Source organism: Cebus imitator, unplaced genomic scaffold (assembly GCF_001604975.1).
Source record: "Cebus imitator isolate Cc_AM_T3 unplaced genomic scaffold, Cebus_imitator-1.0 Scaffold732, whole genome shotgun sequence".
In the NCBI taxonomy this organism is placed as follows: domain Eukaryota; kingdom Metazoa; phylum Chordata; class Mammalia; order Primates; family Cebidae; genus Cebus; species Cebus imitator.
In genome coordinates, this window is record NW_016108047.1 from 381,145 (window position 1) to 406,336 (window position 25,192).

At 47.7% G+C, this 25,192-nt stretch overlaps 1 protein-coding gene across 1 annotated transcript in view; it reads right to left on the reverse strand.

Moving 5' to 3' along the window:
• DIP2C (disco interacting protein 2 homolog C) overlaps positions 1-25,192 on the reverse strand; it is a 196,776-nt gene that overhangs the window by 106,769 nt on the left and 64,815 nt on the right. The window contains exons 14-19 of the mRNA XM_037735141.1: positions 20,371-20,462; positions 14,170-14,280; positions 5,262-5,385; positions 4,859-4,968; positions 4,589-4,691; positions 2,223-2,287 (exon numbers count right to left, since the gene is read on the reverse strand). Coding sequence (XP_037591069.1) covers positions 2,223-2,287; positions 4,589-4,691; positions 4,859-4,968; positions 5,262-5,385; positions 14,170-14,280; positions 20,371-20,462 — 605 coding nt within the window. The remainder of the gene's footprint in view (positions 1-2,222; positions 2,288-4,588; positions 4,692-4,858; positions 4,969-5,261; positions 5,386-14,169; positions 14,281-20,370; positions 20,463-25,192) is intronic.

Here is a 25,192-nt window from a genome sequence, read left to right on the forward strand (position 1 = left end):
GCTGAAGCAGGACTCACACCTGCACGCTGCTGCACACTGAGGCTGGGACTCACACCTGCACGCTGCTACACACTGAAGCAGGACTCACACCTGCACACTGCTGCACACTGAGGCTGGGACTCACACCTGCATGCTGCTGCACGCTGAAGCAGGACTCACACCTGCACGCTGCTGCACACTGAGGCTGGGACTCACACCTACATGGGCAGCACGCACACACCTGCCGCAGACCAGGCACCACCTGGGGGGCTGTGCGGTAGGCTGGGATTCTTGCAGTCTTGTAGGCTATAGGATGGAGGCAGACAAGAGGGCACAGACCCCTCTGCAGAGCCACCGGCTTGACTGGAGAAGCTCCAGATGAAAGAGGAAAGACAACATGCCCCTTCCCTCCCCAAAGCTCTGCCGGCTCCCCACTCTGTGCTGGGAGAGGTCAGGGCATCTTTCTGGTTGCTGCAGTCTGCTCAGAGACCTCGCTTTAGATGCGACGGCACAGAGACTCGCACCTGCCAGGGCTGCCGGCTGTACCCCGAGAACAGAGCTGGCACCACCCATAAGAGATACTCAAGGAGAGAGGTGGCCCCAGGATAAGCCTTGAAGCAGGGCTGTGGACAACATTGCAGCCAGAAACTTGGGCGTCCTGATAATGAGAGCAAGTAACGGCAACAGTAACGTAGGTCTGTTCTTCAGGACCTGATAACTGAATCACATGCGCCAAACGTATAGGTGCAGTGGGTGCTTAAACTTTCAGCCACATAATTCTCACATCAGCCACATCAAATAGGATTGTCGTTCCCATTCACAGACAGGAAAACTGAGGTTCAATTCAGTTTTGAGAAGGGCCTTAGATGCAAAGATGACACGTCCGAGTCACAAAGCAAAGGCTGAGACATAAGCCCAGGTCCTCCAATCCCAAAGCTGGGGCTCCCCCCACCCCCCGCGCCAGCACAGGACGGTGCCGGTACCATGCTGCTCATCCCTTACCGTAACAGCATCCAGGCTTTAGAGACGACCCACATGTGTCACAGAAAGAAGCCAGACGGGCTTCCCTGGAGCCTCGGATATTTGGTCTAGGACATGCTTAGCTCCTCCCCACGAGTTCTGGTTCACCGAGAAACAGCAAACCCTGTATTCATATGTCCATCACTCGTACGACAACCACTAGAATTTTCTACCACCAAAAGGTAAGACATTTTAGCATGAGAAATTACTCAAAAGAAAAATGAGCGGAAATTACCGCATCTGAAACAGATTGGGGGAGCATCTAAGCAGTCATGCTCCACGTCGCTTTTACGTGCCAAGCCTGCCTTAAAAAACAAGTTTACTTCCTCATGAGAAGCACCCATAGCCCGGCGCTGTCATCCGGGGCACTCACGACTGTGAGACAGTCATTTCTCCATAACACACACTGATTTCCACCTTCAAGGGCAAATCCATAAACTCCTTTCCCTGCAGGTAACACAACAGCAGGCCCCATGAACGCCTGTAACACAGGAACATCCAGCTAACCAGATGCATAGGACAGTGATCCACACACAAACCAACCTTTGATGTTACTGTAAGATACTGAATGCCAAAAGTGTGGGAAGAAAGATAATGATCTCCATGTCAGCCCTAGGAGGCTGCTTTTTGGCAGCCATAGCCTCAATCCACGCATCCAAGACCCTCACACCAGTGGCTGCGGAAACACGGGCATTGTGCCGTAGCCGTGAACGACGCTAGTGACAGCATCAGCCTCCTAACAGTGACGGTCTTCCACTCACAGTGTGGGGAGAGGTGACTTGCCCAGGTGGACATGTATGCAAATCTAGTCACTTGTATTCCGACAGCAAGCACACTCCTGTGTGGACAGGCAGGGTGGGCAGGGGACTCGTGTGTGGACAGAGGCTGGAGGGACAGGGGACTCCTGCGTGGACAGTGGCTGAGGGGACAGGGGACTCCTGCCTGGACAGTGGCTGAGGGGACAGGGGACTCCTGCGTGGACAGTGGCTGAGGGGACAGGGGACTCCTGCGTGGACAGTGGCTGAGGGGACAGGGGACTCCTGCGTGGACAGTGGCTGAGGGGACAGGGGACTCCTGCGTGGACAGTGGCTGAGGGGACAGGGAACTCGTGTGGACAGAAGCTGGGGGGGGGGACTCCTGCGTGGACAGGCAGGGTACAGGCAGGGCAGGCAGGAGACTCCTGTGTGGACAGATGCAGTGGGGGGGGGGGGAATCTCACTTACTGTTAGGATGCCATGCCAGAGCCCGACGTCCTTCTTGAAATCTAGCACGTTCACAATGGTTTCAGCTGTACAACAGAGCAAGTCAGGAGATTTTTACTTAGGACAGGGCAGCACAGATCAAAATGCAAAGAAAATCCAACATTGCATCGGGGGTAGTAACAGATCTTGGAAAAATATCATTTTGCCGTATCTTGCCGGAAATTCTGTTGCCTCCAAGTAGACCCGTTTGAGTGCCGGCCATCCTGGAGTTTCTAGACAGATATCCTGACACATGAGTGAGCAGCATTAGCTCTCCATGCTGCGCCTTAAAACACAGCGTTTCTGGCTGGAGAGGGTGGCTCACACCTGTAATCCCAGCACTGAGAGAGGCTGAGGTGGGTGGATCACCTGAGATCAAGAGTTCAAGACCAGCCTGGCCCACATGGCGAAACCCCATCTATACCAAAAATATAAAAATTAGCGGGCGTGGTGGCAGGTGCCTGTAATCCCAGCTACTTGGGAGGCTGAGGCAGGAGAATCTCTTGAACCTGGGAGGCAGAGGTGGCAGTGACCTGAGATCATGCTGCTTCCCTCCAGCCTGGGCGACAGAGCAAAACTCCATCTCAAAAAAGCAAAAAACCAACAAACCACCGTGTTCCTTCTCTTTTTATGTATTTCCCCCTCCCTGCCTTTTCCTTTCAAAGATTTCTTTTTGCTTCCTCGTGAGTCTCCCAGGAGAGGAAGCTTTGCAGTCTGTGTGCCCTGTGTGCATACAGGAGGAGGTGGATTTTTGGCAACGCAGGAGCCTACGCAGCTCTACTGGAAGTCTCCAAGTCTGGGGTTGCGATAAAAAAGGAGGCAGAGGAATTTGGAAGACAGGGAGGGAAGTCTATTCAATGACTACGGGGGAGGGCTCTCAAAAGGTGCTAAAAGCTGGTGCTTGACAGGGTCTCTATCACCCAGCATGGAAGTGAAGCCCCGGAGCTGGCCGGGAACAGGCCCAGGTTTCTCCTGAAGTCACCCGGCCAGCCAAGGCCAGCAGCTGCCGCACGTGACTCAGTCCCACCTCCCCTTCCACAGGCTGAAGTGTGGCGGAACAGACTGAGCGGCTTTCACAACAAACAGCCAAAAGGACACAACCCAAGTTCCTTTTTCAAGCAGTGAAGTCAGGAGCGAATGGCTCTATTCCCAACCTCTGCAAGGGTGACTTCCCTGGACCCTAGAGGCATTATTAGGGCAGGGAGCAGGGGTCCTAAGGTTAGAGTGAAACTAGGGCAATGCGTCCCCACAAGGGAAAAGTCCACAGCCAAACATCTGAATATCCACGAGACACACGTGCTGTTTTCAAAAGGGAGATAATCAGGATAGTGAGAATGAAAGCAGTAGAAAAAGAAAAGCCTTTCATTCCACAGCGGAGCAGCAGATGCCACCATGGCTCGGTCAAGTTCCAGAAAGAGACACCAGGCAGGGCTACATACTGCAGCTGTGCCCTGTCAGGACCCTGGTCAAGGGGGTCACTAGGGGGCCACGGGGGTCTCTGGAGTGGGTCTCAAGGGGCCTCAGGGCATCCCAAGGGATCTCAGCGCCACGGGGGTTCTCTGGGAGGGGTCTCAAAGGGCCTCAGGGCACATCACGGGGTCTCAGAGCATCTCAGGAGGTTTCAGGGGGTCTCAGCAGGACTCAGGGCACCAATGAGTCTCTAGGGATCCTGGGGTCTGCCCGCACCCTTCACTCTCTGTGCCATTTCAGCAAGGTTACCACGGTTCCCTCCACTCACTTCCCCTCTCTGCCTCCCATACCAACCCACCCAGGGGAAAGAAAACACAGAATGGGCACCAATTCTTCTCAGCCATGGAAGCCGAGTCTGATATGATGGGTAGGGGTGGGCAGACACACAGGCACTTTCTTTACAATTCCCGATGATACACCAATGTGCACCTAGGGATGAGCCTCCATGGGGTTCCCAGCGTCTCCCCAAATCCACATGCTGAAGCCCCAGGCCCCAGCATGGCTGTGTGTGGAGACAGTGCCTTTAAGGCGGTCACTCATGTTCAAAGGGGTCATAAGGATGGGCTCCTAACTACACATCTTCTTACACCTCCTGTGAGAAGCCAGGAAGAGGCCCTCACTGGGCACTGCCCAAGAGCACGCTGACCTCTGAACTCCCGCACTGTGGAAACAAATGTCTGCTGACGAAGCTGCCCAGTCTGTGGTATTTTGCTGCAGCAGGCTGAGCTGATACCCCAACTCAACAATAAGTTAACATCAGTGGAACTGGGCACAAACTTCACACTATTTCTACAGCTCCTCGCGGGAGTGATGTGGCCTCTGTGTCAGGTGTCCCGGTTAAACCAGGGTCCCAAGGAGCCGGGGTCTGGCAGGCCCACCTTCCGTGTAGCCGCACGCCTGCGTCAGGGCCTGGCAGTGGGTCAACAGTGCAGTCCTCGTCACCGTCACGCCCAGAACGCTGCCATCCTTACACGTCTTGTACTGAAACGAGACAGAAAGCGTCAGGAAAGGGGCTGAGAGGTCAAGGCAGCTTTCCTGGTTGTTTGAGGTGCTCCAAGCCCCTCAATTCTGGCCCTTGTGTAACCGTCGGAAATGCATGTTAGTTCCCAAGGTCACACCAGGGCCAGTGGAGGCCGAGACTGACTCACCTCAATATATGCAGTGTCGTTATTAGCATCTTTAATGTGAGGGAACCAGTCTCGGGGTGGCTTGGAGAGATGCTTCGACTCTGTGACAAACCACAGCAGCTTTGGCCAACCTTGAAAATAAACAACAAGTTCCTTTTAAGTGTTGCCCAGAAAGTATGTCTGTAGAATTTCTCTCCATTCTTGAAGTATACTTTCAACCACTTCAACTAGATGGAAATCTCCGTCAACAGACGAGCACCCAATCCACCACCATGTGTTACATGACGTCACACCACGGGCCGGCCACCCAGATGTGTCACCAGAGATGTGGATGCGTGAGAAGTCAGGCGGGATGACGCATTCCCGCAGCCGTCTTCTGACAAAGGACTTGGGCATGCGAGCTCTCAGAGGCTTGGTGGCCTACCTTTAAACTGTGGGATCTCTCCTGTTGGGCTTTTTGGAAGTCCTTTATGGCAAGCATCACTAGTCAAGGCTACAGTAACTCCGCAGCTTCCAAGCAAGAAACCTATCTGCTGGCTCCCTGCATCCTGAGAGGGCAACAAAGAGAGGAGATGAGAATCCACGACCCGCCCCGCTCCGGCAGAAGCACTGCCCAGCCTTTGGTACTGGGCAGTGAGCGAACCTCCCAATCCCTCCCTCCAGAGTTCACATGGGATCTGGAGTCTGCAGAACCAGGAAGCAACCCCAGCCCTGCTGCTTGGTGTCTGTGGGATCCTGAAGAGATTAGCTTGTGTGGCCTCCGTGTCCTCACATGTAAAACGGGGGTAGAGAGAACAGCCCTCGCCCAGGTTTGCTGAGGGACAAATTAGAAAGGGCTCAGTGCAGGGCTGGTGCTCCACGGGTTCATTAAGAGGCTGCTATTACAGTTCCCTCTGATTCTGTAAGACTATGATTATATGACATAATTACCACAGAGGACAGACAAGGTCTGAGAAAACACTTATACCTAACACATCGACACCAAGCACCTGATTTTTAAAATTCTCAAAGACCAAAGGCATGGAGGGCACACGTGGTGTGGTGCCAGGCAGGGAGATCACCTGGGCCAGAGAAGGAAGACCTGGGTCACCAGCCTCCTCACCCTGAGCACGCCCAGTCTGCCTCCTCCCCCCAACGCTGAGCACGCCCGGTCTGCCCCCTCCCCCAACCATGAGCATGCCCGGTCTGCCCTTTCCCCACCCTGAGCACGCCAGGTCTCCCCTTTCCTCACCCTGAGCACGCCTGGTCTCAGCAAAGTAACTAAGCTTGCTGAAACGGGTCACTGCTGTGCAGCCACACTGGAGATACGGGTAGAGGCAGCTCCTGACTGCCAGCAGCAGTTCTGGAAGGTCAGACCTGTGCAGATGGGACTCCCTTGGCTGCAGCAGCCAGGGAGCCACCATGCCCATGCCAGTCCTCACTCCTGTCCAGCTGCCTGGAGGCAGTGGGAGAACAGCCAAAGCGCTCACGTCACACTCTCTATGCCCACTAGCTGTGCCAGCTGCATGGGATAGCCATTATTTGATTCATAAAATAATCTGAAAGCTCCAAAACGGCCAGGATTTCAGGAACTAAAAATGCCACACAGTAAGCAAGTCATCCCTCTTCACTCCCCAGGTGGCTCTGTGTGGTCCCCCAGTGTGGACGCCCCACCGGAATAGACCCACAAGTCCCCTCTTCACTCCCCAGATGGCTCTGTGTGGTCCCCCAGTGTGGACGCCCCACCGGAATAGACCCACAAGTCCCCTCTTCACTCCCCAGATGGCTCTGTGTGGTCCCTCAGCATGGCCCCCCAGCGCGGACCCACAGGTCACCCCTCTTCACTCCCCAAATGGCTGTGTGGTCCCTCAGCGTGGACCCACAGATTACCCCTTTTCACTCCCCAGATGGCTGTGTGGACCCCCCGCCACCCCAAGGGTGGACCACCCCAGCGTGGAGCCTGCACAGCCCAGTTGCTGTTGGTGACCCGAGGCCTGGCTGTGGATCTTCCCACCTGCTCCCTGATAATGGAAAACAGGAGCTGAAAACGGTGTTTTCACCTGGGTAAATTAGGTAGCATTAAAATTTCAAAGCTGTAGTCTCTTAAGTGTTTAGTTAGTACTTTTCTTATTGTAGATTTAAATCTACAGTGAAAATGCCTCTCTGTGGAATTTTCACAGAGCAATAACAAACAGGCCAACCAGCGCACACACGAAGCAACTCTGAGAGGTCTGGCCATGGGGAGCTCAGCTGACAGAACCCACTTTGGTGACGCCTTGTGGTGCCTTTCCTGCAGGCAGTGCTCGCTCAAGTAAAACTATGATCAGTTACTTTCATGTGAATCTCAGCATCACATTAGAAAATGCCCCAGCTCTGCAAAGGTGAGGGGCACAGGTGGGGTGACATCAGCTTCCACAGCAGGAAGGCGGCTCCGCCGAGCCAGAATGCGCCCAGCCGAGGCAGCAGCACATGCGTGACGGTCACAAGACGAAGGAACGGCTGAAGCCAATCGCTCACGGCTGTGGGTGAAACGCTGACCTCAGGCCAGGAGCCAAGCTTTCCCTAAACCCTGCCTTTGTAGTGTTTGCCCATGATTTAATCCCTTAAGTGATAAACTCATACACATAAAAGACCCCTAAAAATTAAGGAAGAGACCAAAAGCCACAGGAGCAGCGTACCTGGGGGGATGCAGCTGTGATTCAGCCATGTAAGGCAGGGCCTCCTCATCACAGACAGTGCCCCTGCAGCCCCATCAGACGTCAGCCCTCAGCACAGCTCTGCCCAGGCCTAGCCGGCATGCACAGAACAGCACTTACTGTGCCTCACCCTACACACCGGTGTGGGAGGCAGTCCTGGGAAGCATTCAACACAGACACAGGTGCCCATGCACACATGCGCTGACACACATTCACACACAGGTGCCCATGCACACACACACACGTGCATATTCACCCACAGATGCCTATGCACACACACATGTGCACATACATTCACACAGAAGTGCCCATGCAGATGCATACGCATAAACTCACACGTGCCCATACACGCGCGTGCACACATTCACACACAGGCACACATTCACACACATGCCCATGCACACACGTGTACACACATTGACACACATGTACTCATGTACACACATGTGCACATTCACACATGCCCATGCACAAGTGTGCACACACGTGTCCACGGACATACACACATGCATTCACACACATGCCCACGCGCACACGTGCACACACACACACACACACAATCACTCAATAAAGAAAGGGACCAGGCAGGTGGTCCCTGCACACAGCACCAACAGCAAAGGGCTATGGGTCCTCGGTGGGCCTCACAGCCTCTGCACGTGACCCAATGACAGGTCAGACCAGCTGCACCTGGACTATGGCAATGGCTTTCCTGATTCACAGGCCTCAGTCCTCTGTCCTTGGAAGGGTGGCGCCGGCCTCAGTCTGGCTGGATCTGAGGCCAGCTCCGGGAAACAGGTGCCATGCTTCAGGAAAATGTGAAAAACAAGAATCCTCCCAGCACCATTCAGAAAACTAGGTTCTCATCAGGGCCTGTATTCTAAGACTCTTCTAGTGGCTGTAGGACTGGCAGATGGAAGAAATATTAGGGTTCACATGTCACTACACTAATATGCTCATTTTGCATTGCACCACAGCCAATGAATTCCTTCAGTTAAAAATAAAGTTCTCTAAGACCAACAAACTGCTATATTCTAAAGGCGCATTTCTCAAAGGATGGCACACAAATGACCAACACATCCATGGAAAGTTGCTTGACGTCACTAATCATCAGGGAAACACAAATTAAAACCACAAGGAAGCCAGGAGTGATGGCTCATGCCTCCTACCACTTTGGGAGGCTGAGGCAGGTGGATCACTTGAGGTCAGGAGTTCAAGACCAGTTTGGCCAATGTGGCTAAACCCTCTCTCTACTAAAAATATAAAAATTAGCTGAGGGTGATGGCATGTGCCTGTAATCCCAGCTACTCAGGAGGCTGAGACAGGAGAATTGCTTGAACCTGGGAGGCAGAGGTTGCAGTGAGCTGAGATCGCATTACTGCACTCCAACCTGGGTGACAGAGCGAGACTCCCTCTCAAAAAAACACAAAAAAACAAACCAATAACCACCACAAAGAGACATCACCTTATATTGCTCACATTGGTTATAATGGCTTTTATTAAAAAGAGGAAAAATACCTGTTGGTGAGGACGCAAAGAAAAGAAAACCCTTGCACACTGTTGGTGGGAATGCAGATTAGTTCGGCCATTATGGAAAATGGTACGGAGGTTTCTAACAAAAAAAACTAAAAATACAACTACCATGTGATCTAGCAATCTCGCTATTGGGCATTTATCCAAAGGAACTGAAATCGATCCGGAATTCAGGAGATTATCTGCATTCCCACCTTCACTGGAGTGTTACACACAAGGGCCAAGAAGAGAAATCAACCAAAGTGCCCAACGACCGATGAACGGAGGCAGAATCGGTGCTATTCCGCCTCCAGTGAGGAGGAAAGCCTGCCACGTGCTGGCCTGGAGCACACTACTCTATGGGAAATAAGCCAGTCACAGAGAGGAACGCCATAAGACCTCATCTACACGTGGCATTTGTGGCGAACAGAAAGGTGACCACGGGGGCCAGGGAGGGAGGGGATGGGGAGACGTTGGTCAGAAGAGACAAAGCCTCAAACTGGAGGAAGATGTTTTGAGATCTACTGCACAGTGGGGTAACTATAGTCAATAAAAATGTAATGTACATTTAAAAATAACTGAGTAAATTCCAAATATCTCATCATAAAAAATGAGGGGTATGCAAGGTGACAAATATATTAATCAGTTTGACAAACATTCCCTGTTGTAGGCGTATATCAAAGTATCACACTGTACTACATAAATGTATATCATTTGTCCATTAAAATAATATTTCAAAAATAAACTCAAGTCACAGTCTTTAGAACTAAGAGGCTCGGCCTTAGGGGAGGTCTGTCTCCTACACCTATGAAATCACTGTGGCTTCCCTAGAATTCTATCCGATGACCACTGGTTTGCATAGTAAGGTTTCCAAATGCCCTGTTAATGTCTGTGCATTCTCCACAGCTTTCTGCATAGCCTGAGACATCTGCAGGCAAAGTCACCTCATGGTTATACTGGCACATAGAGGCCGAGGCGGGAATGTCCGCCATTTCTTCTGAGAGGGGTTTTGGTGCCCATCATGCTTGGTAATAAAGCTGTGTTCACGGAGGGCCCCTCCCTATGTCCTAGAGGTGAGGGAGGGACAGGCAGTGGCTCTTTACTGGCATGTCCACATCCTCGTTACCCGTGCAGGTTACAGTCACTGACACCTAGGTCCTCAGGGACCTCGCAGCATGAGAAGTCCTGTTCTCCTGAGATGTCCCCACCCTGTTCTCCTGCTGTGCTTCCCGCCCTCTGACCACACAGAGTCCCCCTGAGATGCCCCCATCCCCATGCGGACCCCACCCTGTGCACAGTGAACCTGCAGCCTCTACTGGGATGCAAGGGGCTCTCAGCCCAGGGAACTGTCTGGTCATCCAGCAGGGGAGGAAAACTCTCCTCCTCCGCCATCACTGACACAGCTTCCCAGCCACGTGCCCTTAGATTTCTGATCTGTCCAAAATGGACAGCTTACATCTCTATCACCATTCAAAGGTGCTTACCTTTATTATTTCAAAGGATCTTAAACATGTGTTACGGTGAAACGTTTCATGGCTGAAATAAATGCCACCTTGGAATTTCTAAAAAATCTGCATCAGTGGTATTTGGACCTATGCCCAGGATTTCAGATAACAGGGTGGCATTTCTGCCAACCAGAAAGCAGCACTCAAACTTGCTCAGGAAAACCATCTCTCACCTTCATCCAAATTATTTTCCTTTGCAAACCAGCCTGGTGTGGAGGACACCAGGCTATACACTTAACATGGACAAATACAAATTGCTAAAGTGAAGAAAAGAAGAAAAAATTGTTACAAATAACAATGATACATGTTCTATGTCTGGTTATTGAAGCGGTCTCCATATGCTCATGCCTACAAGTTCCTGCAAATCATCATTTCACTGTTGCTTAGAGACCTCAGAGAACATCCAGAGAGCTCTAACCACTGACATGAATATCAGCTGAAGAGAAGCTGCATAAACCCCTCACTAGATCCCAGGATGGGGGTTAACTAAGGCACGGAGAGATCACAGCTGTCACGCTTAGGGCATCCTCTAGACCTTTCCACTTTTCTCAAGTACTGTGATGACCACGAGACCCAGGGCAATGTCTGACGCACACGTGGCGTGCAGGTTGCAAATCGGGGGAAACACATTCTCCCATAGTAGCTACCATAGACAACCCTGCCCCTGCTGGAGGGGAGCTCTGCCGGACACACACACAGGGGGAGCCAAGCATGAACCTCCCGGAATTGTACATAGGAAATGAAAATAGCAATCATCTTTCCTGTTTCCAAAAGGAACCCCATGTTCTCTCCCTCCTCATCCATGGGGCAGAGTTTGAAACACAAACATATAAACTGGCACAGACTCTGAAGAGATACCCATGATATGTTCAAAGAGGTGGCAGACGGTTTTCTTAAATATTGAATCAACAAACTTTCATGTCGGAGTAGCCACAAAGACAGCCGAAAGTTCCTTTGGAAACTCTTAGCCTGGGCTACCAGTGATTGCTGCCTTTTAGAGCTAGAAGAGGCGCCCACATGGTGCACTCATTAAAGATGTGCTGAAGGGGCCAGGCACAGTGGCTCATGCCTGTAATTCCAGCCCTATGGGAGGCTAAGGGAGGCAGATGACCTGAGGTCAGGAGTTCAAGACCAGCCTGGCCAACATAACAAAACCCTGTCTCTATTAAAAAAAATAAAAATTAGCCAGGCCTGGTGGTGCACACCTGTAATCCCAGCTACTCAGGAGGCTGAGGTAGGAGAATCACTTGAACACTTGAGGCAGAGCTGAAGGGTGCCACTGAAATTGTGAGCTGAAATTGTGCTACTGCACTCAGGCCTGGGAGACAGAGTGACTCCATCTGAAAAAACAAAAAAGCAATGCACTGAAGGGAGCTGATGGTTTCAACGAAGTGTCCACAGGCACATCGCAGGTTCAGACCCGGTGGTCCCTGAGGGTGCATGGCGCTGGCTTACTCCCACAGGACTGGCCATCCTAGGGAGTGGCAGCATGACCTGCACTGCAGCCACTCCACTTTACGTCTCTTAAAGTTACCGTAACTCTGCTTTACAGAGGAACAAACTATCCACATGGACTACAACCTTATATTGATATGTAGAGTAAACCAATCATAAAATTCTAAGCCCCTCAACCAATTGAAGAGACCTCTTCCCTCAGCCAAGGACCTTCCAAATTTAACCTGAAAAACCAGTTCAGCCATGAAGGGGAGGATGGGTCAGACGTGCCTTACACCCTTGTCCTCTGAAATTCAGGTACAGCTGACCAGCAATGGCATTAAACAGACTCTTTGTAGCAATAAGATACCAACATGACAAACAGCAAGCCCTGAAAGAAATTAAAGTATTTTACCTCAAAATACATTTCTTTGGCATAGTTTGAAATAGTCCAGTAAAGCTCTCCCTTGTGGGGAAAATCTACATTCTGTAGAGAATCTCCTTCCCTTTCTAGGTCCTCTTCCTGATCCAGGGGAGGGAGAGCTAACTAAGAGTCTGGTACCTTTTTAAGTCTCATAAGAACCATTTACATCTATTCTCTCTGAAGCCTGCTACCTGGAGGCTTCCTCCACATAATAAAAACCTTGGTCTTCACAACCCCTAACCCTAAGACACTGGTTTCTATTGATTACAGGGCTCTAGATGAACTCTTTCAACCATCTGCAAATCAGACAATCTTAGACTCCACCTGTGACCTGGAAGGCCCCCGACTTCTGCTTCAAGCTGTAATGCCTTTTTAGACCAAACCAACATACGTCTTACATGTATTGAATAATGTCTCAGGTCTCCCTAAAATGTATAAACCCAAACTGCAGCCTCACCACCTTGGCTCGCGTTCTCAGGACCTCCGGAGGCTGCAGCCTCACCACCTTGGCTCACGTTCTCAGGACCTACAAGGCTGCAGCCTGACCACCTTAGCTCATGTTCTCAGGATCTTTGGAAGTTGCAGCCTGACCACCTTGACTCATGTTCTCAGGATCTCCAAGGCTGCAGACTCACCACCTTGGCTCATGTTCTCAGGATCTCCAAGGCTGCAGCCTCACCACTTTGGTTCATGTTCTCAGGACCTCCCGAGTCTGCAGCCTCACCACCTTGGCTCACGTTCTCAGGACCTACAAGGCTGCAGCCTGACCACCTTGGCTCACATTCTCAGGACCTCCCAAGGGTGCAGCCTCACCACCTTGGCTCACGTTCTCAGGACCTCCCAAGGGTGCAGCCTCACCACCTTGGCTCATGTTCTCAGGACCTTTGGAAGTTGCAGCCTCACCACCTTGGCTCATGTTCTCAGGACCTTTGGAAGTTGCAGCCTGACCACCTTGGCTCATGTTCTCAGGATCTCCAAGGCTGCAGCCTGACCACCATGGCTCATGTTCTCAGGACCTCCAGAAGCTGCAACCTCACCACCTTGGCTCATGTTCTCAGGACCTCCCAAGGCTGCAGCCTCACCACCTTGGCCCATGTTCTCAGGACCTTCAGAAGCTATATAGCCTGACCACCTTGGCTCATGTTCTCAGGACCTCCCGAGGGTGCAGCCTCACCACCTTGGCTCATGTTCTCAGGACCTCCGGAAGCTGCAACCTCACCACCTTGGCTCATGTTCTCAGGACCTCCTGAAGCTGTGTCAGGGCCATGTCCTTAATTCTGGCAAAATACAATTCTAAATTGAGACCTAACTCAAATATTTTTTGATTTACAATGCACATTAATTTTTTTATATTGGATTAAACAATAATTGCAAGTTTAGTGGTTTGTTTTAATTATAGAATAAGATCTGACAAGTCACAGGTCAACCTGGGACTGGATAACGTGAAAACACCTGAACAAAAGCAGCATCCAGCATCGTTCAAAAAATAAATTAAAAAAACTTTTACCCCAATTCTAGTGCACATGACACCAAGGAACAGGATTCTCAAACACCCTTGCTTCACTGACCAAGACGCTGCTCCTCCACATTCGACCCCAAAGCTGTGCTCCACCTCGGGGGCACCCATCCCAGCTGTGGGGGCCACTAGTGACCACACCCCTTATTGAGGCCACCGAAAGAAACACAGTATCTCAGGAACAGCGAGGAAGCCTTCACCCTGCTGGGCAACTGCCATCATAAAAACCGTGTCACCTAGTGAGACCGACCAAAGGGCATGCTCCTTACCTTCCTCGTGAGCGGCACCTCGATGGGCACAGGGACCACTTCTGCCAGCAGGCAGCCGTAGAAAGCCACCATGAAGGCGGCCGGGTCGTTGTTGGGGAAGACCAGCGCTACCTGTAGGACAGGCAGAGCGGGGTCAGCATTAATGTGGGATTCTGGCTCCCTAAGACACCCCAGAGGAGCCTGGTTCTAGGTAAGAGGGCATGCCTCAGTGAAAATCAGGTGCCCTATGTAAGATGCATTTCAGTAAGCTGTGTTTTAGCAAGCATCACACGCCTTGCCTTTAATTCATGTAGAAGACAAACACGTGAACAATCGTCTATGACATTGTCACCAGAGTACAACGGCCTTTTTCTGCATCCACGTCCACACGTTTTCACACAGATGAAGTTATAGCCTATTGTTGCTCACTAGGCTTTGTAAATGCTTCCTTGTGTTTCTACAGAGTCTTCATAACTGTCATGGGACGGCTGTGCTGTTCTTCACTAAGCCATGCACAGGACTCAACTCAGATCCCATGTTAGTGTTTAGCTCTGGGATCTCAGGCACAGCGGCGGCCTCTCCAAGCCTTACTTTTCTTCTCTCAAAAGTGAGAAAGATGATAGAGCCTATGTCTTAATGTTTGGTAAAGGTCAAATGAGAGAATGTAGAGAGCTCAGTGGGATGCCTGACACACGGCATGAGTTGGTGGACACTAAGTGACTGGCACTGGGGCTGGCAGCACCGCCAGTCACCTGATGCCGCACACATGCACGTGTTGTGGCCCTGCCCTGGCAGCAAAGTCCTCCCTGTGTAGCTGCCTGTATGTGATACCAACTCATCCTGCCTAGCTCAGCTTCTCTTCGGAACCAAGTCCCTAAGAGTAGATTTGTCACAGAGTTCTAAAAGTGTGGTTAATGTAAATTATCATCAAGTAATATTGGTACCTAATAGATAGTATGATTTTTTTTTAAGAAATAAATTCTCACTCTATTGCCCAAACTGGAGTGCAGTGGCACAATCATAGCTCACTGCAGCCTTGAATTCCTGGGCTGAGGTGATCCTCCTGCCTCAGCCTCCTGAGTAGCTGGGACTACAGGTGGGCACTACCACAACCAGCTAATTTTTAAAAAATATTTTTAGATGGGGTTTTGCTATGTTGCCCGGGCTGGCCTCTAACTCCTGGCCTCAAGCAATTCTCCTGCCTTGGCCCCCACAAAGTGTTGGGATTACAGATGTGAGCCAGTGTGCCTGGCCAATATGATTTCTAAATGTTTTCTGACAGTCCTCAACAGTATGGTGTATCCTGAGGAAGAAAAATTTTCCTTCAATGATAGAGTTTTAATAGACAACCCTATTTCTGGATTCCCACTATGTCCTGAAGAACTCTGCTTCTATTTTAACACAGGTTACTGGTAGCTTTAGTGTTATTCTTCCTTATGGACAAGTTTGGTATGTTTTCATCAGCACATGAATCCTATGGTTTAGCACATATGCATCATTTTTGCATTACCTTTTTTTTGAGATGGAGTCTTGCTCTGTCACCCAGGCTGCAATACACTGATGCAATCTCAGCTCACTGCAACCTCCGCCTCCCAGGTTCAAGCGATTCTCCTGCCTCAGCCTCCCAAGTAGTTAGGATTACAGGCGTGTGCCACCATACCCAGCCAATTTTTTAACATTTTTTGTAGAGACAGAGTTTTACCATGTTAGTCAGGCTGGTCTCGAACTCCTGACCTCAGGTGATCTGCCTGCCTTGACCACCCAAAATGCTGGAATCACAAGTATGAGCCACCACATCAGCCCTCATTCTTGAACTGAAACAACTTTTTATTAAAAATGTCCTAACTGGAGATAATTTCATTGTAAACAGCTTTAGATAAACATCCTGATAATCTCTGTATCTAAGCAAGCAGGCTGACATGAAAGGATCCAGATGGTTGCTGAGAGGGGACAGGCCGTGCTGGAAAGGCCGAGATACAGGAAGCTGGCAGACACAAAATCAAGTTCTGGATTCTATGAATATTTCCTTTCTGTGTGGCATTTCTACAGTCCACTACAATCTGCTAAATAAGAGTTAGAAAAGGAATGAAATGATTTGCACATCTATGCAGATAAGCCACAACCAATTCTTTCTTATAACTGCCTAGCCAGAGCCAATTTATCTAGACTGGAATTGTAATAGAGAAAGAGTAACTCATGCAGAGCTGAGTTTATACTAGTCATGAGTGTCATCCGATGGACTGAGAGCTGATGGCATGTTTTTCAGATCTTGAACAAACAGTATTCAGTTAAATATAAGATTTCCACAATACCACTGCTTCTTCTCCTAAGGCAGACCAAAAAATACCAGGAAACTAAGTTAGACAATTCAGAAGATGAAGTTCCATCCAAAATTGATGGTTGCACGCATTCATAAAGAACATGTTCAATTCTGACTCGTTATTCTTCCCAGAATACCAGCTCTGGAGATACAGTCTTCACCAAGGGCACATGGCTGAGCTGGAGAGGATACTCGTCATCCCCACAGCCAGACTGCGATCAGCCCTCCCCAGAGAAGCACCTCGAGTCCGGCTCCTCTCCTGGCTCCTGGCACCTCTGCTCAAAGGAAGTTCTTCCTTACCAAGGGTTTAACATTCTCACTGGTTTATCACTATTCAGAGTTAATGCTGAAAATTCCATATTATAGACCACTGCAGAGTTGTACTGAAATGTGAAAAGTTAATAAAGCAGAATATAAAATTGTACATTATTGTGTGGATGCGACAATACAAGTAATGGAGAGAAAAGGGTCAAATACTTAAAGGCTCTTTTGGCATCAAAACTGAGAATTATTTTGCAATTTGTTTTAGGAAAAAGAAGTTTGTACTTACATCATTTTTGTTAGGCATTCCTTCAATATGTGAATCAGTCACAAATCCTATTTTATTGGTACCCCCATAGTGATCCCAAAACAATACTGTACAAATGCAAAGATGCTTGATTTTTGTCAACCCACATGGCTTCCCTCCACTCAGTCCTCTGTGTGCTTCTCTGATACCTGACTGCACCTGATGATTCACAGAGGCGGCATCAGCCAGCCAGGAGATGCAAGCCCAGCCTCCTCAGCAGAGCGAAGGCCTTTCCAGCTGAAGGACTCTCAGCTGCCCTCCAGGGCTCTGCACACAGCTGGCCCCACCGTCCAGGTGAATGCTTCAGCACCTTCCACACTGCTTCCTGGCACCTGCCCAAGAGCTATGGGCTCATCTCTTTGAGAGGCCTTCTCAGATACTCTTTCGTAAGAAAAATTTTAGAAAAGTAGCCCCTTCTTCTAAAGGGGCTGACCCACCAAGCCAAACCAATCCCTGCCCAGAAAAAACCTCTTTATGTATTTCACTCAAACTGTGCTCCTGTATCCCTATGGGCATCTTAGAGGAACACAGGAGTTTATTTTGTAATTATTGTTACACGGAAACTTTAAGAATCTGGAGGCCATCCTACTAAAGAATTTTTTAAAAAGCTATTAAGACTATGAACCACATTGCAGATAAAGGAAATATTCCATGACAATTGCTATTTCATTGTTATGGCAACACAACATTTATGGTTCTAACAATTTTTACATGCAGAATTCACTAGCGTTAAGTACAATCACACTGTTGTACAACCACCCTCACCAGCCATCTCCAGAACCTTCTCATCTTCCCAAGCCGAAACTGTCCCTATTAAACATCACTTTGCGTTCCCCTCCCCCAGACCCGGGCACCTACCCTTCCGCGTTCTTTCTCTGCAGTCTGACTACTCCAGGCACCTCATGAAACCACCCTTGCAAAAACTGTAACTGCAGAAAGTATGACAGTGAAAGGGATCAGACCTAACCAACTCCATCTTGCTTCTAACCTTTAAGTTGTCCTTGTTCATTCCTGGGTGTAGACCAAATTAACCTTGGGAAGGAATTCAGTTTATGGTTTGACTCTGAAACAACACTGATAATAGCCCTTCCCCAAAAAGGCCCCCTTCTTGCCTGGGGACCAGTCAGCCTTTGCAGGACTAACAAATTAGCTACAAGACTAGAAATTACCGTTTGGGGTCATACAGCCTCTGGCTCCAACAGTCTGACCCCCCGTCACTCCTGGGGATAACATCACTATTGTAAAACCTAAGACCAGGGCTTGAGATAATTTGCAGACCTTATACTTGATGGAGTAGCTGACACCACCCAGACAGGTCATCTGGCTCACCCAGTTCAGCGATGCTACCCAGGAACAGAAAACAGCAGGAAAAACTCGCTTAGACCTCCTATGATTCCATCTCCAGCCTGACCAGTCAGCACTCCCCACTTCTTACCAAGCTATCCTTAAAAACTCTGATCTGATCCTCGAAGGCTTGGGGATCAAACTCCTGTCTCTCGCACAGACAGCTCTGCGTTAATTACTCTTTCTCCATTGCAATTCCCATCTATGTAAATTGGCTCTGTCTAGGCAGCGGGCAAGGAGAACCCGCTGGGCAGTTAGGCTCGTATGAGTGAATCACGCAATACTTGCTTCGTATCTGGCTTATGTTACAAGTCATAGCTTTTTCAAGGCTCATCCATGTAGTATGTGCCAGAATGTCCTCCCTTCTAAAGGGAAATCCACGTCCGGTTCCATGTATTTGGGGTTGCTTCTACCATTTGGTTTTCTGAGTAGGCTGCTGAGCCTGAGTGTTCTAGTATCTCTTCTAGACCTTGTTTTCAATCCTTTTGGGTACATACCCAGAAGGAGAATTGCTGGATCAAACGGTAATTCTATGTTTAATTTTTTGAGGGACTGTCATAATGTTTTTCAGAGAGGCTGCACCATTTTACATTTTCACTAGCAACACGCAAGGGTTCCAATTTCCCCACATCCTTGCCAACACGTGCCCTCTTCTGTGGTTTGGTAATTGCCATTCATCTTGGTGTCAAGTGGCATTTCACTGAGGTTTTGGTTTGCATTTCCCTGATCAGTGATGCTGAGTAGCTTTTCATGTGTTTATCGGCCGTTGGCAAATCATCTTGGAGAAAAGTATATTCAAGTCTCTGGCCCATTTAAATATTTTTATTGTTTCTTTCGGTGGTGGTAGCAAGTTATAGGAATTCTTTAAATATTCTGGATATTAATCTGTTGGAAAATAATTTGCAAACGTTTTCTCCCATTCTGTAGGTTGCCTTTTCACTCTCTTGATAGTGCCCTTTGATGTACAAACATTTTTAATTTAAACAAAGTTCAATTTATTTTTTCTTTTGTTGCCTGTGCTTTTGGTGTCATATCCAAGAAATTGTTGCCAAATCCAACGTCATGAGGTGTATTCTCTATATTTTCTGAGGCATTTTATGTTTTCTTCCAAGTTTTGGTTTTAGCTCTTACATTTGGTTTTAGCTCTCACATTTAGTCCATTTTGAATGAATTTTTTACATATGACATTAGATAAATGTCCAACTTCATTCTCTTGTAGGTGGATATCCAATTTTCCCAGCACTGTGTGTTGGAAAGACTGCCCCTTCCCCATTGAATATCTTTGCACCCTACAGGATATCACTTGTCCATATACATGAGAGTTTATCTCTAGGCTCTTCATTCTGTTCCCTTGGCTTATATGTCTGTCTCTAAGCCAGTACCACACTGCTGTAATTATTACAGGTTTTCAGTCAATTTTGTCATCAGGAAATATGACACCTACAATTTACTTTTAAAAGTTAAAGGCCAAACGTGTTCAATAAAAAATGGGAAGAATCCCAGTCTACCACAGTCTCCTGGAGCTGCTGCAATCTGTGGAACACGCCCCACAGCAGACTCATGCCTTTGTAGTACTGCTGCAGTCATCAAAGTTCATGCTCTTGTTGGTTTAGGGAGCTCTAAATGATGTATTTATGTAATTGACTTGGAGTCCTTTAGGCAGGATAACCTCAACTTGGGGCATCTAAAGCACAGAAAGAGGCTCTACATGCAAATGCAAGAAAACCAGGTTCTAAACCAAGCCCCACGTCTAGACTGGGGTACAAAGCGTGGACAAGACCACAACCTGCTCAGGATGTAACATTAGAATGGAGACACTATTAATAGTATCTGCCCTGTGTAAATTACCAGGCCGCAGGTAAGAATAAAAATTCGCTTTCCAATGGAGAGTGGTGGCGGCAGCGCTGAACTCTGGAATTATTAAACAGTAGGCACCTTTTGCACACAGGACTGTGTGTTTTCTGGATCCAGCAATTTACATTGCACTTACCCTGTCTCCAGGCCGCACCATGGGTTCCTGCTTTGTGCCTAGTTTGTGCAGAATGCTGTAAGCGACCTTCATACTTCTCGTCCACAGCTTGCCTATGAATACAAATCACAGACAAGTGTGCATGTTAAATCATACGAGAGCACTGCTTCTCCAAACCCACGTCTAGGACATGCATCCATTCTGCTTCCTGCGTATCATGGTCTGGAAGTGACCTGAACTGGGGACAGCTGAGCAAAGGGGGAACTGGTAGGCAAGAGTGGAAACTGAGAGAAAGCAGAAAAGCAGCAGGGGTTCTAAAGACAAAACTTCAGGAGAGAATGAAAATAACAACTGAAAACCAACCAGTGGCCTGTCTTCTGATCTGTCTGTGATGGGGTGGGAGGTGCTGACAGTGTACGCACTGTCACAGGGCTGGGATCCACCCAGTTGAGATGACACTGCCAGGGAACGGAAGGGCCCTGAGAACCCTCTTCCTGCAGATCAAAGATTCAACTCATCCTCAGTCCCTGGAGTAAAAGCACAGACTCCAAATCTGACAGTCAGAGCTGCCTGGACGCTGGAACAAGGCCGGCACAAAACAAATCCCCTCTCAGTGTGTGAAGTGCCTGCAGCAAAGCCACTGAAAATGCCAATTATCAGTACAGAAACCGTGGGGAAGGGTCTCGGGAGGAAGTCCTGGGGGGTCCCCACAATAGTGTCACTGCCACATGTCACGCATGGTGACATGTCCCTTGTCCACAGCCGGTCCCACGTGAGTGTGATGAACACAGAGCAGAAAACGGCCTCGAGAGGCTCGCTCCAAACAGCCTTTCCCTCCCCAAGTCCTGCGTTTCTCACCTTCAAACTTTCCTAACCTCAGGGGTTTAGGGTTTTTAATCACAAATCCTTGGATTCAGATAATGGTAAATATTTGAAATTATTTAAAATTTCTGAACTCTATGAACATTACCACAAAGCAAGATTAAAAACAAACACTAGAAAAAGGGCCTGGCTCTGAAGAACCCACCTCCTTCACATCCCCGCCCGATGAGCAGAGATCAAAACAATGACTTTAAAGCCTAAGGTGAGTTCTTAAATACACCATGGCCTTTTACAACCCAGTCTCAGGACTGCAGCACGTCTCAGTAGTCAAGGTGTCAGAAGACATAATAGGGTAATAAAGGTAACAGCAATCTTAACTATTTTCTGTTTCAATGCAATCACTGTTTTAATCTTTTCCCTATTTTAAATGTAAACACTAAATCAAAGATTTTGTTGTCTGTAACAGTGCAAATTTCAAAACTATCAATTTATGTCATATCGGAATGAGAGCTCCTCAGATTAGTGTTATTATTTTCTACCACAGGATTTATCTCCTAACTAATGAGAGAGCAGAGAGAATGATTATCTCTAATTGTTCTAGTTTCTAGAACACTTCCTGTTCATAGTGCATGCTTTGCAAATGTTTCTTCATTTTTCTAATATCACAGGCGAGTTATAATGAAGTACAAAGTTACAGTGGTGCATTCTGGCATATTCCTGAGCACTTCACTGCTAGACACACACTTTTATTCATGTTCCCTCCTCTCATCTTCTTTAACTTCTCATCCTTAACACCATGGGCAGTCTTCAAGACTGCCAGCTTCACAGTCATCTGGAATTCCATTTGAGGATTTTCTTTTTCTGAAAAACATCACTGGCTCATTAGATGTAACTAAGGAGTATTTTTCTCCCAACAAAAACAGTTATTTTGTGGCTTTAGATTTCTTTAATGTGAACAAGATTAGGGAACTATTATAGTTGGGTAAACAATTACAATCAATTCATTGCAATCGAAAGAAAAACAATGTGTTGTTACTGAATAAATCGATTACACTCAGCACCATTGTAGTTTGTGAAAGTTTCAACTCATTCTCAGCTAAGAGTCTTGAAATCCCAAGTTCACACAGAAGCTAGTTTACAATAGAGTGTTTGAAAAGGCTAAAACACATGCAAACTTTTGGCAAAATTCTTGAAATATAGTTGGTATTTTTATACTTCTCAAAGAGAAAAGTCACAATGTTAAGCTGCTGATATAAACATACAGCAGCTCTTAACCGATGCGTAAAGGAGATGTGTGTGATGTAGGTACTGTTGTATTAGATATTGATTATAATTTCCCTTGGCTTTGACTGAGGAACAGGCAACTATACAGAGTGTGTCACTGCTGAGGGGCAAGGCGGTGGGTGATGATGGGCTGAACCAGAGCAAGCCCGGGTACAAGGCGGGAGCTTGAGAGACACACCCTCAACCATGCAAAAAGCAGAAAGGCCATAGAAAGGTGGCTGGGTGCTCTGCTTGTTCAAGCATATAGATTTCTTGAAACATCTGGAGCAAAAGTAAACTACAAATAAATAAAACATAAAAAGGGAGATGAACATGAGCATCTGCTTGGTAGAGAAAGCAAAATGAACTCATAAGTCTCTCCCGAAAACCACAGAGGTAGCAGAGGAAGAAAGTACTGAAAAGCTTCTGAGAGGCAGGACATGCTAAAAGTTATTAACTGCACAGCATGACTTACTCTTATTATGTAATGTCAAGTGTAGTCTAAAGTGGAAACCAGAATTATAGATGTTTTACAAGTTTATTCACGTGTGGTTCACTTTCATTAGCCACCTATACCTTCTATTGATGATCCTAAGGTTTATCAGCTGGGAATTCTGCTACCCCAGCACTTCATAGAAAGCTAGAGTTGGGTGGGGGTTGGGAGAAACAGCAAGACTTTAGATAGGACAGCCTTTCGTTAAACCAAATTACTCAGTATTAGAACAAATCTCATTTGATGAGCTTGTTTCCGAGTCTTCTTAGCAACAGCCAATCATTCGTTTATCTACGTTAGTGCTACTACACAGATGGCACTTTCCACCATGTTCACTGCGTTTTCATCCGATGAGCTGTCGTCTTACATCTGGGAATGTGTTCCTTTAACAAGTAAAAACCAAGATCAACCCACAGCCTGCAATTAACATGGATAATTAAAATACAACAAAATATAGATGATTTAAAAGCCAGAGTTAAAATGCACTGGTTGTGGGCATGAGTTCTGATGAATCCAACTTTACATATGTAATATTCAGTCTGTCTTACATCTCCAATTCGCCCTAACCTTGCAGGAAGGGGAAAGACACCAACACTAGTCCGCTGTTCAATGCAAGGGGCGATACTTCTGATCAAGATCACAAGCCCCGTAAGAACTGTGTCTCATTCATTTTTGATTTCCCAAACCTCAGTTCTGTGACAATGAATAGTGCATGCTTAAAACATCCAGGAGAACATCTGTTACTTCTCAGAGTAAATGCATGCACCTGTGAACACGGGCTGCTCCTGGAATTCCCTGCATATAGGTGGGGAGACCTTGGCAGCCATCAGCTGTCACGCAGCAGCGACTCCAAGTACACAATTAGCTCCACGGCCGAATTTGGCCAGAGACGAGGGTCACACAGATAAGGCTTTCATCCTTTTGACCAAAAAAAGCCTGTTTCTGAGAGCATAATTTAAAAAATAAAGTCTATGCTCCATCATGGAAGACACACACTATCCATTTAAAACTACTCATTGAAGCCATAAAAGCAAATGGGGCTACAAAACACATGCTCCCAAACCCAATGATGAGCTCCCAAACTCAGTGTGATCCCAAACCCAAATCCACATCTGCTGTGAAAGGCACGCATCTATAGCTGCTGCCTCCTGGAGCTCCACCTGCAAAAGGCTAGGCTCTATGAGGTTCCATGATTCAATATAGCATCTGGCTCTGACTTCCATGGCTAATGTAGAAATCAATTCCTTTCCTACCTGCAATCAAAAAAGTGTTGTGTTATCACCACAAAACCTAAAGTTAAAAACAAAATCTGCAACTGACAACAGCTGGAGTTACGTCAGCAGGTGCCAAGAGCCTGGAATTGAACAACAGCTATGTTTAAAATTTCAACTGTCAACATAAATCTCACACGTGCAGACATAACGTGAACCATTTTAGTCTTTTAGTTATTTTCTTATCTTTTACAAATTCCAATTAATTTTTTAGAGATGGGGTCTTGCTCTGTCACTGAGGCTGGAGGGCAGTGACGCGATCATAGCTCACTGCAGCCTTGAACTCCTGGGCTCAAGTGATCCTCCTGCCTCAGCTCCCCCGTAGCTGGAAATACAGGCGTGAGCCAGCCTGCCAGCCTTTTAGTTACTAAGCTAGTTACTTTGCAAAGCTGAGGCAGAAAGTGAGAAAAGAGCCTGACAATCTGCTTCTCCATGGCCTCTTATCCACAGAAGAAAGAGAAACGCATTTCTCTGCTACTGTCTGCCATGTGCCAAAAGTTTACAGCCTGTATTGATTGTACTGAAGACTTAAGAAAAAGGCTTCTCTGTCCTGAAAAAGTCCTCTGGAAACCAATTTTGTTTCTTCTGACACATATCAGAAAGTTTAGATATACATTTTTCTAACCAGCAATCTTAGTTGAAAGCTTAGCATTTCAATTAATCACATATGTATTTAAGAAGATTTAACATCTTATTAGAGGTATGGTCACTGCTTTAAGCAGTCATTTGTGGTGTTAACTAAAAAAAAATTTAATCACTTTTTATATTGAAATAATTTTCCTAAAAAGTTTCTTTAGATTCCATTTATTTCTGTGCAAGAAACATAAGACAGCACAAAAATCAATCGGCCACCCTAAATAAAGGACACTGAGTTTCAAGTGTTTGGGAGTGGCTACCCAAGGGGATAGGCAAAGGACAGAGGGTGAGCCTCGGGGATTACCGTAAGTGAGTATATAGATGGACAGGGATGGACAAAGGACAGAGGGTGAGCCTC